This window comes from Engraulis encrasicolus, chromosome 11 (assembly GCF_034702125.1).
Source record: "Engraulis encrasicolus isolate BLACKSEA-1 chromosome 11, IST_EnEncr_1.0, whole genome shotgun sequence".
Taxonomy (NCBI): Eukaryota; Metazoa; Chordata; class Actinopteri; order Clupeiformes; family Engraulidae; genus Engraulis; species Engraulis encrasicolus.
Window position 1 is genome coordinate 31104720 of NC_085867.1, and position 20000 is coordinate 31124719.

The 20000-nt window shown below is 44.8% G+C and overlaps 1 protein-coding gene across 3 annotated transcripts in view; it reads left to right on the forward strand.

Moving 5' to 3' along the window:
* The first annotated feature begins 619 nt into the window (after positions 1-619).
* psd3l (pleckstrin and Sec7 domain containing 3, like) overlaps positions 620-20000 on the forward strand; it is a 199774-nt gene continuing 180393 nt past the window's right edge. Inside the window, exons 1-3 of one of the 3 annotated variants that reach the window (XM_063210436.1) lie at positions 620-868; positions 2721-2763; positions 6143-7726. In XM_063210436.1, the coding sequence (XP_063066506.1) occupies positions 6332-7726 (1395 nt within the window). In that variant the 5' untranslated portion in view covers positions 620-868; positions 2721-2763; positions 6143-6331. Of the gene's footprint in view, positions 869-2720; positions 2764-6142; positions 7727-10349; positions 10518-10537; positions 10978-20000 lie in introns of those variants that run through there. The other 2 variants (XM_063210437.1, XM_063210438.1) reach the window with 2 other exon arrangements.

The following is a 20000-nucleotide window of genomic DNA, read 5'->3' on the forward strand; positions in this document are numbered from 1 at the left end:
TCGATGTCACATAGGCTACGCCAAAGAAGAAGACGTGAAAATTGAAAACAGCCTCACTGTCGTCCCTTTCAAAAAGAGCCAATGATAAAATAAAAGATAAAACGGCTACTATATGCTTATAATTCATCAACTTACAGTGCATATGCATATTAAACATTAATGTGTTGTTGGGCCTCAAGCATTCTTCCCCGGTGTGTCATTCAGAGACAGACTTGCAATGCCAGCACACAACCAGTTATTGTCCCAAGGGAACAGCTCATTGCCAGTGTATGACAGTTAACAAGAAAAGCTACAATCACATCTAAAAAAAAAATAATAATAAAAAAACCTTACTAATTTCGACTGTAAATACATGTAACCAGGCGTCTTTTGCGGGTGTTGTAGCCAATCTATCTGTAACAAGTTTTATACAGATGCATTAGCGACCTGTTTGTGTTTGGTGTTGCTGAGAAAACTTCCCTTGGAATTTCTCTGCGCGTGCCATATTTATGATAAAGCTAAGGTTTACTAGAATAGGGTAACTGGAGTCGTAAGTGCTATAAGAAACCTGCTGGTTTCCTCAGAAAAATGGGGAAATACGCACCCGGCGATAGGCTACACCACCACCACTGGCTGAACAACTGAGCAAGAATTAAGGCTGAGGCACACGTACCACAGGGTGACATATTTCTTTCTTCCCACTCACACGTGCGAGTGGTGCGAGGCGATGTCAGTCTTGACTTCGCACTTCGCACCCAGAATGACAGGGAGCCAAACTTGCAACGCTCGCTCTCCAGCTCCACATCCCGTACGCTTGTTGCACATCGAAACGCTTGAGTGAAAACAGAGGGAATGCTCCTGGTTCCGTAGGCAAACACATGGGGACATGGTGAGTAGACGGCATTTTCAGTTTTAGTCATTAACAGTTAACAAAATGCCTCTAATGGCTGACCAAAAAACTTGAGTTGCTGGCTGCTGCACATAATTTCTTAAAGCGCAGGTGCATCTTGTCCTCAGATGCTCTGTGCGTAAAATTGGTTACTTAACATTAACCATATAGCCTATACACCGAGCTTGTACAGCCGATAAAGGAGTCGTATAAAATATACAGTCCTATGTCGTGTGCGAAGTGTTAAGATCATGGTTACGTAAGAGAGTAAATAATTCGTTGACCTGAAAGTCAAATAAGGTGTTCTGAATTATAGCCTCTGCCTGAATGTGTCATCTAACCGATAATGAAAGTAAACTGTGTACTTCACAATTATGTGTTTTGTATCATATGTGATATATTGCCATAACCAGAAATATTTTATTCCCTATATTTCTCTGTGAGAAAACTTCATTCATGAGTCATGATCCTGTGTGTAGGATCATCACACACCCACTTCGTTCTCAAATGTCCATTGAGTGCCGACGGCTTGAACTTGGTGACTTTCTCCTCAACCCTGAATAAAGAGCGTTTTGTTTTCAGGCAGACATCTCTCGTCGTTGTTTTGTCAGGACCATGAGCTGTAGGCTGGACTATGCAAACTCTTCCCACTCGTGGTCTTTATCTGCCCGGAGAATGTTTGCTTTGGTGCCCATGCGCAGCACCCACCCAGCCGGCAGAGAGCTTTATCAGGGATGGGATGCCATCAGCATCCAGGGAGATGTTGGTGCATGTTTGAAACAACCCCTCTGCCTTTCATGCTGCACTGCCACCAACTCTGCTCACAGAATCTTTCATAGTCACAAAACCAGTTCCTTATTTCTAGAACAACAACAAATGGTCATTCTTTATACGTACATGGATATCTACTGAACTAACTGAATTTCTCCATTATCCTGACCGTGCGCATGGAAAAGCAGCTTTTTTAGCTTAAGATGGAGGGGTGGTCTGCTGTGTCGTTTCTGTAGCTGCTACCCCCACAGCTGTTTTCCCTTGCTGCCTGCCTTATGGCTGGCCAGTCTGCGTAGTTGGAGCTGCCAGGACACAATGCTTTCATTGCAAGAGAGAGAGAGAGAGAGCGTCACGTCAGCCTGTCCCCCCCTCCCTTACACCCAGGGAAGCCGGGGTGTGTACGAAGGGGTCAGTTGTCCCAGGCCCAGGGAAAGACGGGCATAATTGAGTTCTTATTGCATTGCATGTATTGGGTGAGGGGGCTCTTTCAGATGACTTTGTCCCAGGCCCAGCCAAAACTGTCAGCGGCCCTGCTTACACCCCCCATTTTTTATGGGTCCCAGTGACGGACTGGGGTGAGGTGACTGAAAAAAGGCGCATAGAACAGGCCTCTCTGGGAGCCCCCCTCCCCAGTGATGTCATTTCCTCTGTGTTTGGTTTCAATAACTCTGAGCCAATTGGAACTGACACTGCAGAACGTTTGCCAAAGTCCTGTAAGCATTTAACGAATCAGGGCTTGTTTACAGACAAGCTGGACTTAAAGGAAGACATAGCCGAGGGCCTTGCACTCTGGACAAATAGAGAGAGGACGTGTGTGGGTGGGTACACAGGTTGATGCAGGAGGACTTCTTTGTGTGTGTGTGTGTGTGTGCGTGTGTGTGTGTGCGTGTGTGTGTGTGTGTGTGTGTGTGTGTCGTGTGTCTTCTTCTTTTGGTCGCTTTCATCATTGTGTGTTTGGACCAGCATCTTCATTGGCGAATTATGCTTCTGTTGTATGTATTGAGTGCGGAGTATTCTGAGGTATGTTGGCATGAAAATATACTAATTTCACTGTATGTTTTTCTATCCTTTACCAAAACAGAAGGCCTTTGATGACTATGGTCACTCCTGAGTGGACAATAAAGGTAGGGCTTCATTCTCCACACCACACACATTCATATACAGTAGGACTACGTATACACGCACAAATTGCACTGCGCAAGTCAGGTCTGCTGACATTCTCAGCCTCTCAAGATACCTCCAGGCCAGGGTCACACGCACAGCATAACCTTCTCATTATGCTACAATGTGCGAGCTATGTTTAAACCAGTCAGACAATGGGCCTCAACCACAGTGGACTGTAGTTGCTGTGATATGTCGTGAATGCTGCTCGAGTCTGCATATCTCACGAGTGAGTTACAACATCGGGGCTCTTGTGCACTGCATGCTTGTGTAGCCTAACGACCAAGGAAGCTGAAAAGATTGGGACAAAGGGACAACTTGTCCCAGGCCCAGGGAGAGGGGTGCCCAGATTCGTGTCTTGGGTCCTCACTACATTGTGTGAGTGTGGAAACCGTTTCAGATTACTTTCTCTCCGGGCTCGCCCAAAGCTGTCAGCGGTCCTGACAGCATGCTTGTGCAGCCTACAGCTCTGGCGGACCAACAGACCTGTCACAACCAGGCAAGCAAACTAGGCAATTGTAGAGGGCCCACGGACGAAACGGGGACCACCTGGGAATGACTGGTGGTTATGCACTTGTATTCAAAAGACAGCAATGACAGCAACTTTGTGAGTGTGGCTGGCAGCACCTCCCTAAATTCAATGACTAAAAAGTGCAATGATATTGCCATCAAAATCTCTCTCGAGGGGGGTCCTCTTCAATACTGTGAAGAGAAGAAAAACACAAGACTTTTAAGAACAAGAATGTACACAAGTATGGGGTCAGGGACCCAGCGTTCTTCTTTGCCTAGGGCCCCCAAGTACCCTCAAATGGCCTTGCTGACCAGCACTGCACAACAGGGATCCCGCCGCGACAGACCGGCATTATGCACGTTTGGTTTGGTGAGCTCCACAGCTCCAGTATAAATAATGGCAGGCAGGCAGGCATGGTGGGACGGGACGGAGAGACGAGAGGGGAGGGGGAAGGGAGGGGGGAGACTTGGCATAGTGCCAGTCAGGCTCTTTGATGTTCCTTGGCTCGGCAGTGCAGAGTGGCCATGGCTTTAAGTGGGGAGGTCTGGAGGTCCCCATAATGAACACCAACATGAATGTACTGTACTGTATAGTGTAACTAAAAATAGACTAAAAAGGTCTATTTTCCCCCCGTTTTTTTCTCCCCAGCACGTGCTGCTGTGATTTGAATACTCATGTGAACAGTTACTTTCCACTGTCCCCAGGTTATAGAGTAACATGCTGAACTTGAATGTTCAAGTATTTAGCCTGTGAAGCACATGAAATCAAAGATGAAATGCTTTCCTGGATACCCGTGTTTTATTGACATGCTACCGGGGAGACTTGCTGATATCTGTGTGTTGGTGACTGGGTAAATGGTAGGTTTGTTGCAACAGCGCATGACCAAGCATTTCTGGGAAGAGATCATGAGGACCCTGAAGAGTCTTTCCCCCCAAAATTATCACAAGAGCCCTTGTGTGTTTTTTGCTTTCTCTTTTCTAACCGCAGTAACTAATATTTAATATTTAATTATACACAGAATTAGTGTGTGTGTGTATTTTTTTCTGCTTGGTTTTGCCTCCTTGAGACACGTGAGGTGCTGGCCTTCTGCAGAAGTAGAGCCACAGCCACGCTTCACATAATTATGGGACTGCCTACAGCACTGTTTCACTTCCCTGTTTAAGGCCTATGTTCCAGTTTATGCAAGATAGAGAGGAAAGAGAAAAAGGAGAAAGAAAAAAAAAACAACTCGAAGTGGGGAAGCCTTAGCCTGCTTGTCTTACCATACCCTTGTACTAATTTCATTTTCCCAGACGGTCTGGAATGACTGAATTGAGAAACAATCATTAGTGTGAGGGATGCACTCTGTTGGAGTTTGAAATGTGCGTCTGATTTTACCCAATCATTAACGTTCGGTCGTGACATGCAGGAAAGCCGACAGGACACACACACACACACACACACACACACACACACACACACACACACACACACACACACACACACACACACACACACACACACACACACACACACACACACACAAAGGGGTCAGTTGTCCTGGGCCCAGGGACACAGGGGGCCCAAAATTGGATGGGGGGCCCTTTCAGATGACTTTGTCCAGGGCCCAGCAAAAGCTGTCAGCAGCCCTGGTGGCATGTAATATGCTTGCATGTATGTAATATGCTTGTATATATGTAATACGCGATGCGTCATCACCCCCCCCCCCCCTTTCCTCTCTCCCCTGTTCGCACCAAGAATAATCTCCCAGAAGACCTGACCTAGACGTCAACCTCAACCTAAATCGACTAGATGTTAGGGACGGCAACTTCGGCAAGGCCAAGGATAGAGTAGTTGTAAAAGACCCAGTGGTTTAAGCCAGTGGCGTGGTGGGCTTGTTTATGTAGCCGAGCATATGTGAGGCGGCCTATGGGGATTATGTTTAGATCGTAGCACTAAGATGTTATGTTTAGGTGGGGGCAGGGCCGTGTCCACTACAGCTTCAGTACAGTGGCCCATAGATAGCCTTGCCTGAAACCAGATGAATAGGCTGTGTTGTTGCGTAAAAGCAAGACAGATGCTACAATTACACACACATGGCTAAAATGGTACATATTAACTGTTGCATGCAGGCTTACAGACCCTCTATTAAAAGCATGTTGTGACCATATTAATTTGAATGGCCTTTAGCTACTGGGTAATGTTGTAGTAATGTTGTAAGGATATAGTTGACTGTTTCCAGCAAACAGTGAGTCAGATTGCTGGCTATCCCGTCTGCACCCAAGGGCTACAGTAGGCTTATATCAGGGATACAGCCTTGCAGATGGTTCAATGTTCTTTTCTACTATCCTGAAAGCCTAAACTGTATTTTCTCCAGCATTTTGTCGGTTGGCAGGTGTTAACTTAGGGCTCTGGTTATACAACCATACAGCATTGGTAGAAGAGGATGTTCTAAAATTACCATAGATTCCATTTTAGTTAATGAAACTTGCAAATATTGAGCTATCGTGTCTATCTGTAATTTGTCTATTATCGCGTGTCAGGTGAATGGGAAACATCACAGAGCAAAGTAACGACTGGATGCTCTCTCACACACACAGACATTGTAGAGTGAAGTAGGCATAAGGTGCCCTATTCCACGAGTGAAATACTTAATTATCAGCTGGAAAAAAAGTTACTGTCAAAGTACAAAACTGCCACGACATGACACAGAGTTTTTAAACAGTACATCACAACTTGGTCATTGTCATTCTGGTAACAACAAACTTATAGCAGGGGTCATGCGTTAATGTGCAACCATGCTCTGTCTTCTTTACCATTCTTACATAAATACTTTGTTTTGTCTGTTGCAGTGGGGACCATGAGAGTCACCCTGGGAATCGGCTCCTCTCACTGAGATATCGGGCCAGGGGTCCTGGTGCCGGAGCCTGGACTCTGGTACCCTGGGCCCTGGTGGCTGCTGTGCTGTGTGGTGCTGTGCTGTGCTGTGTATGCCCCTCCTGCAACGCAGTCAGTGTTGAGATCGCCCTCCCAGAGAGGAAATGGGAGATCACCATCAGGTCAAAACTTCCTTCCTCTTCATCCAACTGCAGTCCCCCTCCAAGGCTCATCAGCAGCCGCCCCACCACTACCACTATCACCACCACCACCAGCAGCAGCAGCAGCAGCAGAAGCAGCTGCTGTGTCCCTCGGAGCCTGAGAGCATAGCCTGTCTGGACGCCACAGAGGAAGGATACCACAGAGCTTCAGCTGAAGGTCGAGGGCCAAGCCCAGAGACGCAGCAACATCAGTATCAATATCAACACCAACAGCAGCAGCGGGATTCAGAACTGCAGCAACAGCATCAACAGAATTTAGAACATCAGCTGCCGCATCAGGAGATTGGTGGTGGCGGTGGCGGTGGCGTCATCCTTGTGGATGCTTTGAGCTCAGAGCCCTCCTGCACCAGTATCAGCAGTGGCTGGGCTCCCCTTGAGGAGGCAGAGGACAGCAGACCTCTGGATCGGTCCACAGACAGCATCACACAAGATGGCATCTGTTACGGTACAAGTCTGTGTTCCTCTTCTGACGAGGAGTGCCTGAGTCTGACGGAGGAGGACGACATATATCAGGCCCTACAGCTCTCAGCCGACGACTATTACAAGTCAAGGGAGGAGGACATCTCCCTCTGGGACGACGACAGCTTGGCCGAAACCCCCGTGTGGATCTTACGCGAAGCGAGAACGGACGTTATCAACATGAGCAAGGAGGAGAACCCCGTTGTTACGCCCGACGTTACGCCCGTCGTAACGCCACCCAGGGGCAGCGCGTCCCCCAGGGTACCCCCAAAACCCTCGCCCTCGCCCTCCGGCCGGACCAGCTTCCTCTACCCAACAGGGACCCACGAGCCTCTAAAAATAGCGCCGGAGGCCGGAGTAGGAAAGTTGGCAGAGGCACAGTCAGAAGCCAAGAAGCCCAAGGGTGCCCCTTACCCCCACCACCAGCCCACCATGGGCACTGGAGTGCATCGGACCTCCAGCAACAGTTGGGTGTACAGCGCCAAGCTGAGGGAGGAAGCCAGTAGTCCCACCACCACCCGTGCTAGCGGTCAGCAGGATAAGGAGTCCAGGAGCTCGGAGAGAGCCACGTTCATGTCGGCTGTCATTCAGAGGTCCTCCAAGCTGTACGGGGGAGACATCTCCTCCGGCAACAGGAAATCGGTGAGCCCCGCACAGGACGACGGTTCCAGCTCCTCCAGTGTTGCACCTGCTGCGGAGCCCTGTACGAAGAGGATGTCGCCTCCCGTTCCAGTGCGTTCCAGCGGTGGAGGTGCTGTCGCTGTCTCCAGGCCTCCTGCTAAGCCTGCGGATGCTTCATCTGGGAAGTCTTCTTCTTCTTCTCCAGTGATGAGTACCTCAGTGGTCGGCAAGCTCCCCAAGCCCGATGTTCCCCCGAAGGTGAGTCTCAATTGCTGTCTATCACTGCACCCCCCCTGACTCCCTCTCCAACCCCGACCTAGAACACCTAAGCGCTTCGTGCACCCCAATTAGTGCTGTGCAAAATATCGAATTTGTATTGCAATATCAATTTAGCTGTCAAACGATATCAAATTTCATAAAATTGAGTTGAAACCCTTTTTTCTAATTTGTATATACTTTCAAAAGATAGACTACGGCATCCACTTGAGCCATTGCGAGCACAGAGCAGACTTCCTAACCAGCACTCATGCAGAGCACCACTATTTGTTTCTCTATGTCTCTCCACTCACGCTGCTGAAAGGAGGGAGGATTGTGAATTGTTTGGCATGATTTTTTTTCTTTTTAAATTTGTTTTAGATTTTTTTAAAAGATTTTTTCTAAGATTGAAAAAAATGTGATATTGACTTTTCCCCTAATCACACAGCCCCAACTCCAATTCTGACTGGGGACAGTGCTTTGAGACTAGCTGAAATAAATGTTACAACTTTATGACATTGCTATGATGTTACTAGAACATTAACATTTGTTCACTGCCATTTTTGTTATATAACAAATATATGACAGAGATTAGAATTTTATTGGCAAAAGACTGAGGGAGTGTTATTGTGCAAGGAATTGTATGTTTGTGTGGTATTCTAAAAAACAATGCTTGTATAACCTTCATAACATTTATTTCCACTGTATCATGTGCTGTCCGACTGCATTTCATCATGCAGAGATCATTTGGTGCAGTCATAGTGAGGATAACCTAATTCTTTTCAGCAAAAAAACACACACACCACAACACACACACAAACACACACGCACGCACGCACGCACGCACGCACACACGCGCGCACACACACGCGCGCACACACAGAGGAAAATAATCCTCTAATATGGTCGAAGAGCCACATTTCTCCACATCAATATCCGTGAGTTTGGTTTGGCTCAGATGATTCTTGTCATGTACTGATTCTCTAGCGAGAGGGGATAAGCGTTGTTGTGAGACATGACCACACATGGTGATTAAGGTTGAGTTTAGTGTGCTGTGTGCTCCCCACCCAGATGGGCTGATAGCTGGTACAGTAGGTGTTTCCGGAGTGTGTCTCTTGTCATTCCTGAGAGTAAATGGACCAGAGAGACTATGCCCTTTTGCTTCCCCCTCCCTCTGAAGTCCAAGTGCAACTCTAATGGAGATGTGATAATAAATATACTGTAAAAAGTATTTTCCGTTTTAGAGGAGAACTGTTACAGGCCTAGGCTTCTGATCAATAATATCACTTTGGTATTCTATTTTTTATTTTGGTATATTTTCTTCTCTTGTTATTGTGTAGGGTGAAAACACGAGGAGTGCTGAAAAAGTAACAACATTTGTTGGTTTTTACATTCGTAGGAAACGAATGAAGATGCAAAAAGGCAAATTCATACTATAAAACTAAATATACAGTGTACATACACTGGTTAAGTTATTGCTGTTATGGTTTTGCAGCAATAGCTCGCTCTCTCCTTAAAAACAGCTATTGAGATAAATTCCAAGTCAACTGATTCAAACGTTTTGCTTTTGCTTGAGTGAATTATTCCCCAATAATATTGAGAATAAAAATCCAGAGAGTTTGTGTCAGCACTTCAGGGGCTCTTTTGTGTGATGATGCTACTGTAACTACCCCATACATAATATTGCAATGCACTGCAGAGACCCACAGCTAACTTAGGCCTACACTGAACTCATATTACACGTCTGATTTTGAGCAAATCAGAAAATGAAAAACATTATTCATGTTCTTTTATCCACTGACAAAATGAATAATTTCAGGATGGCCTTGCTTGTTTTATTGCTGCCTCAGACCATACATTTCCTATGAGGCTGGGTGATTATCCTCCCAACTGCAAGTCTCGGAAATGTGATACTGTAGAATAGTCTTGAGGGCTATTTGTGGTGATGCAAAAATAAGACATTTCTGGAGATGCACATAATAATGGTGTTTGGTCTGTACCAGCTCCAGAGAGCTATAATTCTGGGTGTGGCCTAAACGCAGCAACATCAGCAGAAGCCAGTCATGGAAGAGAGACGGAGTGATGTTTGATTAGAGTAGAGGCTGACCAGACATCCATGGTATCAGGGCACACACAGTCCCTTTTGGTGGTCTGTTTTCAGTAAAGTGCAACAAAAATGGCTCCAGAATGTGAAGCTTTATAAAACCCTATTTGAATAAGGAAGGCAGGAATAGGCTTATAAAAGGCTGTTTTGCATGTTGTCCTAGAGCTAAAACGCTGCTGCCTTCACAACTGCACAGTAACCTGTAACGTTTTATTACAACATCTATTTTCATTAGGAAATAAAAGGTGAACAGTGGGCTGGGCCTTGGCCTACATGTTGGTTGAGGACTGATGCATTTGTGGGTTTTTTTAGAGCCAATGCTAGATAATGTCGCTGCCAGCTTCAGATCATGCCACTGCTCACAGAGCAAAATCTAGGCTAGAACATAGCATCTAAATATTATAGGCCTAATGCCATTTATAAAACATTTCAGTGGAATGAAATGCATGACAGCAAAGCTGCTTTTCCTGCTACTTAATTGGTGTATGGATGGCAGAACGCGGAATGGGATGGACTAGTGCGCTCTTTTGAACAGGAATGTACCAAGTGTCACGACGCTTGAGGGGAAGAGATGGAAAGGAAAACAAAAGTCGCGATAAACGCGGAGGTCAAAGTGTGGGAGATGCGGAGCGAAGAGGGGGAATATTAGGCTCTGTGATTATTATCTCGCTGGGAACATTCATAGACAGGGTGAGTCTGCTGTTTATTTGCACTATGACCGGTGTGTACCAGGGCATATTTTGCATTACAGTCCCCTCGCGGTCTTTATATCAATGCTTGGATATTGCATTTCACTTCTCGCTTAAATTCATTGCTGAGAATTGTCACGCCTTCGTTCCAAGTCAACCGCGCGCGCACACGTAATGACAGCTCTTCGTAAACTGGTCCACGACAAGGTCCGAAATGTTAGTTTCTGGTGCCACAACAACATTGGACTACCTGAGGATGTGAAAACATACTTCTGCATTCGGTCAGCTATTGTAACCATTTGTTGTCTGAGTTCTGTTATGGGTATGTCTCAGTCAGTGCCAGTGGGCCAGTAGCTAGCAAAACTGCTAGCCAACATCGCCAGTAGAATCCCAGATGCCATATGAAAACTGGCGACTGGCGTTAACATTAAATTCAGGAGGATATGGAAGAGGTTGATGAGGTAGGTTATGCTTGCTTTTACGTGGACGCTGGCAGCAGCAGTTCATTCTGACCGCCTGTACTTTGCTGTGAGCGTTATCTTGCATGTCAACTTTATCTTTACAGTTGTGTAAAGTGTGAATTTAGATATGTCGCTTGCCCGATTACTCATGATGGTTTCAACTAGTGCTACCTTTGTTATTAGTCTGTTCGATTTGCCCCGTCGCACAGAGCTGCCCTGAAGAGTGTTGAACAACCACAGCTGGACTGTGGTCAGAAAACTATTGTGACTTATTGGAGTTTGGACGAAGGTTTTTTTCTCCTGTGATTTGGATCTCGATAATTTAGATGCAAGTAATCTGCAATGATCTGGAGATGCTGTGACGTTGTGTGCACAACGTGTGCTATGGGATAGACAGAATTGGCTGTATCCAGTGCTAGCTTGCTTGCTAGCGCTAGCTTGGGATGCAAAGCATAAACAATTGTACTACAGAGGGATTTCAATTAGGGTTGCTAGAAAAAGTAAACACTCCTGTTTCAAAATGCAAGCTTCAGCTTTAAGGTGTAGCCTACACCGAGGGAATAATCCTCACGTACGTTTTTTTTCACCACGTATACATGTATGGCAGAGGAAAGCAAATAACTCCACATAATAGTGCTTTTGACATGCACATCTAATGCTGCTTTGTAAGAGTGGCGATTTGGGTTCTGCTTGGATAAATCCTTGGCACTGATTCAGGATTTGGGTTAGAGCCTTCACTTTATATTACCTCAGCAAAATATTTCCATCTCTGGCATTTTCCCTAGTCTGCCCCCATCCAGTTAACAAATCTTCAGGAGCTACCCAGTAGGCTCCCATAGATTCAGTATCAGTTCAGCTGTGCTGTGAATTCACTCCAAGATAACATCAAACGAATGGCATTAATACATTTGTATTAGGTTTATGTCTGCTAAATTGACAGGGTATATGTAAGGTTTTTTGTGGGATGAACAGTCCTAACCATTTTACAGTGGGGGTGGGTGGAAGCCTTTGTCCCTAAATCATATGCAAATGATTTTTTTTTAACAATTTGCATAAACGCAATTGACTGTGTAATAGGACAGGGAAAATATCACGGGTCTAATAGGTTATTAGCTGATGATGATTTCTTGTGTGGAGTATACACCCCATAAGGTCATAATTGGGCATAACCTCAAAGGCTTTACTTACCACACACAAACAAAACCACCTCAATATTTACAACAAATGATTTCTAGTAGCCTAATATGGCTTTTTTTCTATTCAGATGGATTTTGTTTTGTTGCCATTAAAGCATCTCTGTCTCTCTCTGTCTCTCTCTGTCTCTCTCTGATGTGCTGTGGTCCTCACAGATGGTTTGATTACGCTTTTGTAGCTGGGTGTCAGTCACAGCAGCAGGCCCTTTGTAACACAACTCTGCTCTTTTGTGAACAGATTGTGTGTGTGTGTGTGTGTGTGTGTGTGTGTGTGTGTGTGTGTGTGTGTGTGTGTGTGTGTGTGTGTGTGTGTGTGTGTGTGTGTGTGTGTGTGTGTGTGTGTGTGTGTGTGTGTGTGTGTGTGTGTGAGGGGGAGAGAGAGAGAGAGAGAGAGAGAGAGAGAGAGAGAGAGCCTGTGTGCGCGCGCATGCATCCACTGTGTGTTTGTGTTGTGTGCTCATTAACGTGCGTTTTTGCTCATCGGTTTTCTGATGAGATGGCCATGCTCCAGACATTCATTGAAGGAAAAGAAGGCACATGGCCCCATACAGTGTGCGTGTGCGTGTCTGTGTGTGTGTGTGTGTGTGTGTGTGTGTGTGTGTGTGTGTGTGTGTGTGTGTGTGTGTGTGTGTGTGTGTGTGTGTGTGTGTGTGTGTGTGTGTGTGTGTGTGTGCAAGCCTGTTCTTCTGTCTGTGTGTGTGTCTGTGTCTGTGTCCATCTCCCTGTGTGTCTGTGTCTGTGTCCATCTCCCTGTGTGTCTGTCTGTGTCCGTTATGAAAGGCAAAGCTCTCCTGCTTGCACCTGTCATATGGCCGAGGCGGGTGGCTGGCTGGGCAGCCATGGGAGTGGCAGGAGCCCGGTTAATCTGCATGGCTCTCTCTCTCTCTCTCTCTCTCTCTCTGTCTCTCTCTGTCTCTCTCAGTCTCTCTCTCTCCCTCTCTCTCGCTGTCTGTCTGTCTTTCTCTCTCTCTGTCTGTCTCTCTCTCTCTCTCTCTCTCTCTCTCTCTCTCTCTCTCAGTCTCTCTCTCTCTCTCTCTCAGTCTCTCTCTCTCTCAGTCTCTCTCTCTCCCTCTCTCTCGCTGTCTGTCTGTCTTTCTCTCTCTCTGTCTGTCTCTCCCTGCTCTGTCAAAGATGCGTTGTTGTTTTGTAGAGCAAGTGCACTGGCCAAGGGGCAATAGGCTGCTGTAACTAGACATCACCCCACTACACACACACACACACACACACACACACACACACACGCGCGCGCGCGCGTGCACACACAGGCACACACTCCTAGCATATTATCACACATCTGGTGCTATACTCCTAATTAAGATTTTGGGATTATTTAGGATTAGTTCAGGGTGGTCACACCGCACGGTGCACCTCTTCAAACGAACGGAAAGATTACAAACCAGTAAGTAGTTCAAGCTCCTGTTTCCCCCAACAGGGTTAGCTAGCTTAGGTGATTTTATTTTATTTCATTCAGGTCTTTCTGCTAAAGGCATCATTCACAAAGCCCTTCCTTTTGCAGTGAACTTGCAATACGTGTTTCCTAGCACACACACAGTCTGCAGTTCAGATTTAAGGCAAGCTTAAATTGCGCATTCGTCTCGCGTAGACAAACAAGGAGTCTTTTTTAGTTCTTTCTTTCGCCAGAGGGAATACTGGTATTTTGTCTGGTCTCGCTTGTGGACAGACCGCCTCTCTTCCATGCTTGCTCGAGGATGAGTTTCTTTCTTTCCTTTTTTTTCAAGTTGGAAGGAAATAAAGTAAAACAACAAGCCAACACATGACTTGAGTTACTTGGTCAGATTAAGTTCATGGGAACTTAAAAAAAAAAAATCCCCATGAATGACAACATTTGTCTTGATGTTCCTCAAGGTTCCTTTGTCATTTCGTTCGTACTGTGAAGTTGGACATTTTAAATCTGTATGCTTGAGAATGACTACTTTCTTCCAGTTTTCAATGACCTTGAGAATACAGAATGTCCCAGATTGTAGACCAATTGCTTCATCACAGAAAAAACAGCTTACTCTGCTTTTTAGTTTGGATGACTTATCCGTTTCAATTCTCTCGAAAAGGAAGTTGGAAATTACTGTAACTTAGCAGAGTCTTCTGACTAAAACATCACAACTGAAGAAGGTGTATTTTGTTGGTTATCAGGCCGTTGGTTCGATCAACGATGGCGATGGTTTAATTCAGATTAGGTTTTGCAGTGGCCTGCACACCTTGAAAGTTTCTTTGTCAGCAAACAGGTTTTCAGGGTACCATAGTCCTCAGTTTTCAGAGGAAGAGTGCAGCACTGCTTCTTTATGGTTTCACCACTTTAGTTTTGGCTTTTAATTAAGATTAGTCTACTCATTAGAGTAACTTAGTAGAGTAGAGTAGAGTAAGCTTACCATTTATTGATCCCGAGGGAAATTATGGTGTCCAGTAGCATGCATGCATAAATACAGAAGATAAACACAGACATTACACACATCTTTGCACATATTTACCATACAGAACACGCAAGATCTCTCTCTCACACACACACAGCTTTGATGAGAAGAAAAAGAGTGGTTCATCACATGTGCCGTAGCTGAGTGGCAAAAGCAGCAAAAAGAGTAAAAAACTGGAAAAGTGTCCAGGTGTCTCAAAGATGTCACTATGCATAGTCCAGGAAGAAAGCAGGGTATTGTCAGGAACAATTGGTCAGGTTATTGATGGCTGAGTGCTGTGTAAGGAAATGTTGAAACCAGGGTTGCAGATCCAGTCAGGCTAGTTTACTACTGACTTGCCTTGCACTACCACTGACTTAGCTGTGTGTGTGTGTGTGGCGTGTGTGTGGCGTCTGTGTCTGTGTCTGTACCTGTCTCTTGTCTCTTGTCTGTCTGTCTGTGTCAATTATGTGTGTGTATTTGCTTTCTGTTTTTACGTGGGCATGTGTCTACTGTGTGTGGAAGTATGTTGTTCTTCGCATGGCAGGGGTAGCTGGCTATGTACAGAATTGCATTGCCAGGGAGCGCTGAGTGCTAAATAGATCATCTCTAATTTACAAGCTGCGCTCTCTTCCTTGTATGTGTGTGTGCGTGTGCATGTCCTCTCTTTTGTGTGTGTGTGTGTGTGTGTGTGTGTGTGTGTGTGTGTGTGTGTGTGTGTGTGTGTTTCTCGTCTCGTCTCTGGAGCGACCTGCCTGGCGAGACCTACATTTCACCTCATTAACCCATTTGGTTGTCAGTGCTTACTGTTAGCCTTGCCCTCCAGGGTTAACAACGCCTCGCCTCAGCTCGGATCTGCTTTGCTCCCTCCCAGTGTCGGCTCTCCTCTTCTCTTCTCCTTTCTCCTGTTCTTTTCTTGTCTTCTCTTGTCTTCTTTTTTCTTCTCTCATCTCTACACTCCTCTCCTCTCCTCTCCAGCTCTTCTCTTCTCTTCTCTTCTCTTCTCTTCTCTTCTCTTCTCTTCTCTTCTCTTCTCTTCTCTTCTCCTGTTCCTATCCACTCTTCTCGTCTCTCCTCTCCTCTCCTCTCCTCTCTTCTCTTCTCTTCTCTTCTCTTTTTCTCTTCTCGTCTCTCCTCTCCTCTCCTCTCCTCTCTTCTCTTCTCTCCTGCTCCTCTCCTTCTCTTATCTTCTCTTCTCTTTTCTTCTCTTATCTTCTCTTCTCTTCTTCTCTTCTCTTCTCTTCTCTTCTCTTCTCTTCTCTTCTCTTCTCTTCTCTTCTCTTCTCTTCTCTTCTCTTCTCTTCTCTTCTCTTCTCCTGTTCCTATCCACTCTTCTCTTCTCTCCTCTCCTCTCTTCTCTTCTCTTCTCTTCTCTTCTCTTCTCTTCTCTTCTCTTCTCTTCTCTTCTCGGCTGGGATCAGCTTTACAGGAATCTCTGCTTGCATAATTGCTGGTCTCCATTACCCGTGTGGAGAAAAATACTTGATACATTTCCACAGTGGCTGACTGGCAGTGCATCTTTTTTTGTTCTTCTTAATTGCATTGTTTCATTCTTGGTAGTCTTTTATCCATCTGAAGCAGTTGAACTTGTGATGTGCGTGATGGCCCATGGGTCCCTCGTCAGACAATTTGAAAAAGCTCCCACGCACTGTGACCATTTCACTGTTTTCTTTAATATACAATGTTTTGGTCCCATTCCGTCATCAGGTAATCCCTGTTGGCCTTCCATAGAGGAAAAAATCACTTAGTGTTGCTTTAAGCACACCAGGAGATAGCCAGGGGACTGTGGTGTGTGCAACAATGACCAAGCCAAGTCCTGGTTTTAACTTTCACAAGAAAGAGCTTGGTTCTGGTTTATTCGCACTGGCCAAGAAACAGAGATTCTCTTTGCTTCGATCAGCTGCAGAAAAGATTAGTGTATGGGATGCTGTGTTTTGAGGTGTGCTGTTCTGTGTGTTTTGTGCTGTGCTGTGCTTTGCTGACGTGTGTTATGTGCTGTGTGTTTTGTGTTGCATTGTGTTGTTGTGTTGGTCTGGCCATTATGCTATCACAGTGGCATGACCTGAGCACTGCTCCTGACTAGAGAGATTTACTACTTATCCTGAAACGAGCAATCGAGGTGTGTCTATCAGACTGAGGTGATCATTTAGGACTAAACCAAAAAGGAAATAAAAACAAACAAGCAAGCACGACGTTTGTTTTTCTAAATGAGTTTATTTTAATTCCACATTCTGTCAGTTCAGGGAGACCGAAAGTAATTCAGCCTGATGTTTAATTTCAAACTCCTAGAAGCTCTTGGGGCTTGCCACTCATACATCACCTTGTCAAGTAGGCTATGGAAAACATCTACTAAAAGTGTTCTAATGTTTTATTAAACTACAGTGCCCTCCATTATTATTGGCACCCCTGGTTGAGATGTGTTTTTTAGCTTCCAATTATTATTATTTTTCTCTAAATAATATGGGACCTTAATGGAAAAAAAGAGAAAAATCCAACCTTCAATACAAGTGCATTTATTCAGTGGGGAAAAAATCCCACATAAAGAAATAATTATTTGACATCAAATAATGTGTGTCACAATTATTAGCACCCCTGTTGTTAATATTTTGTACAACCCCCTTTTGCCAACAAAACAGCACCTAATCTTCTCCTATAATTTTTCACAAGATGGGAAAAGACAGAAAGAGGGATCTTCAGCCATTCCTCTTTGCAGAATCTCTCTAAATCATCCAGAGACCTGGGTCCTCTCCTCTGTACTCTCCTCTTCAGCTCACCCCACAGGTTCTCAATGGGGTTGAGGTCTGGGGACTGAGATGGCCATGGGAGGAGCTTGATTTTGTGTCTGGTTAACCATTTCTGTGTAGATTTGGCCATATGTTTAGGGTCATTGTCTTGCTGAAAGACCCAGTGACGACCCATCTTCAGCTTTTTGGCAGAGGGCAACAGATTTTGATTTAAAATGTCCTGGTATTTCAAAGCATTCATGATGCCATGCACCCTAACAAGCTTCCCAGGGCCTTTGGAAGCGAAACAGCCCCACAGCATCACTGACCCACCCCCATACTTATGAGGTGCTTTTCAGCATGCGCATCTTTCGTGGCACGCCAGACCCACTTAGAGTGTTTGTTGCCAAAAAGCTCAATCTTGGTCTCATCTGACCAAAGCACACGGTCCCAGTTGAAGCCCCAATACCGCTGGGCGAACTCCAGACGTTTGCGTTTATGATTGTGGGTGAGGAAAGGTTTTCTCCGTGCATGCCTCCCAAACAGCTTGTTGGCGTGTAGACAGCGCCTGATGGTTGATTTGGAGACTTTGTGACCCCAGGATGCTACCATTTGTTGTAATTCTGTAACAGTGAGCTTTGGAGATATTTTGATTTCTCTTACCATCCTCCTCACTGTGCGTGGTGGCAAAATAAACTTGGGTCCTCGTCCAGGCTTGTTTACCACTGTTCCAGTTGTTTTGAACTTCTTAATTATTCCTCTCACAGTAGATATGGGCAGCTGCAGTTGAGTGGCAATCTTCTTGTAGCCTCTGCCTGACCTGTGAAGGTCGACGCACATCTGCCTCACTTGTATGCTGTGTTCCTTTGTCTTTCCCATGTTTAAGAGTGGATAAGAGAAATGGCCTCGGTGTCACGTCATAGTTATACCCCAGGGAAACAGGAAGTGATGAATTACTAATTAAATGTTCCTACATACTCTGGTAAACTTTGTAAACTACTGTAGAAATGACAGAAATGCTTCAATTATATTTATTTCCTGGGAATTGTTAAGGGTGCCAATAATTGTGGAACAGGTGATTTAATGAAAAATAATTATTTTTTAGTCAGGGATTTTTTTTATTTTCCTACAATTCATTTGAGTTGAAGGCTACATTTTCCTAAAATTTTCAGTGTGACAGTATTCTTCTGCAATAAACACTGAATTTATTTTAAGGCTTTTAACACATCTCAACCAGGGGTGCCAATAATTATGGAGGGCACTGTATATTAGGCCAGGGCGCTGACGATTCCAGCCAGGAGCTTGTTGTTTCCCATGCATGTTACCACTCAGTTGTGATCACAGACTGACATGGAGTTGGTACACTAACTATCGGCCTGGGGCAAAACCACAGACATCACCTCATGCCTAAATTACAGAGTAATCACGCTTGGTTTTATGGGCTATGAAGTCATGCAGGCGCTTTGGGCTAAACGTGAGGCGCTGTTTTGAATCCTATTCTTGTTTTAATAAACAAAAAGACCTTAACGGTTTTCCGTGTGTATGTTGCCTCTAACCAAACGTCTCTTCATAGAACACCTTTGTCTTGTCAGTTCTGGATCCCAGATGTGAAGTTAAATATGCTGAGCATTCTTTTTCCTGAATTACCGGTTAAACCTACTCAAATGTCCGATTACCGACTGTGTTCAGTTGATGTGAAGGTTTAATGACCTTTGGACTTGCATAGTCTTTGTGCCTGTAGTATGACCAAAGGAACTTACGGTAAGAAGGGATTTTTTGCTTTCTAGTGAGATCAAACCCTTGACACCGTTTAAATGTCTGATATTACAGATGCTAAAACTATCAAGTCTTAATCCTTAGAAATGATTATTGCTGGGGTTTTATGGGGGTGATCTTCTTAGTTGCACAGCAACACTGCCATATGCTGCTTGTTGGTCTCAGTGGACCCCAAATGTGTCAATACTGTGAGCATTCCCATTCCTGAATTGGGTCATTTCACGTGAAATCAGACACTTTGGGACCCGACCGACCCGGATTTCAATCATACTTGGTGTGCCTTTTCAGTAGCAAGGTAGCACCCCAGAACTGCATTGGTTTGAATCTGACACTAATATGAAGGGAGAATACAACTAGGAAAGGTTCACATGTGAGGAGGACACTAAAAAACCATTCAGCCCTTAAATATATCAGTCCGTGTTATCACAAAAAGATCCTGTGGTGTTGTTTTGAAAGCTCTTTTCTAGGCTCTACATATTAACACCAATCACCTTGTAATACAACTACTCTCTGAATTGACTTAATGATAAATTGAAAAATTTAAAAATTGAATTAACTAAAAAACTTATATTTAAAATGGCCATTTCCTTGTCTAACCAAACGTAGCCGCAATGTCATGAGCACACCTAAAATTCTGGTGTTCGGTTTGGTTATTCATTTCAGAGAGAAATTGACTCACAAAATTGCATCATACAGACCACTTACAAATAATATGGTAATACCATAGAACATCACATGACAAAACAAAAACAAAACAAAAATGGTCCAGTGTCCATGGTCCAGGTTTCAGAACTAAGGCAATGTCCATTTATACACACCAAATGATGATTATGTGAATGTTTGAACATTCCTATCTCTGTGACCTGTGTCATCTTCCCATTACCGTACTTTAAAGAGATAATCAATGGCTACACTCTCATTTTGTA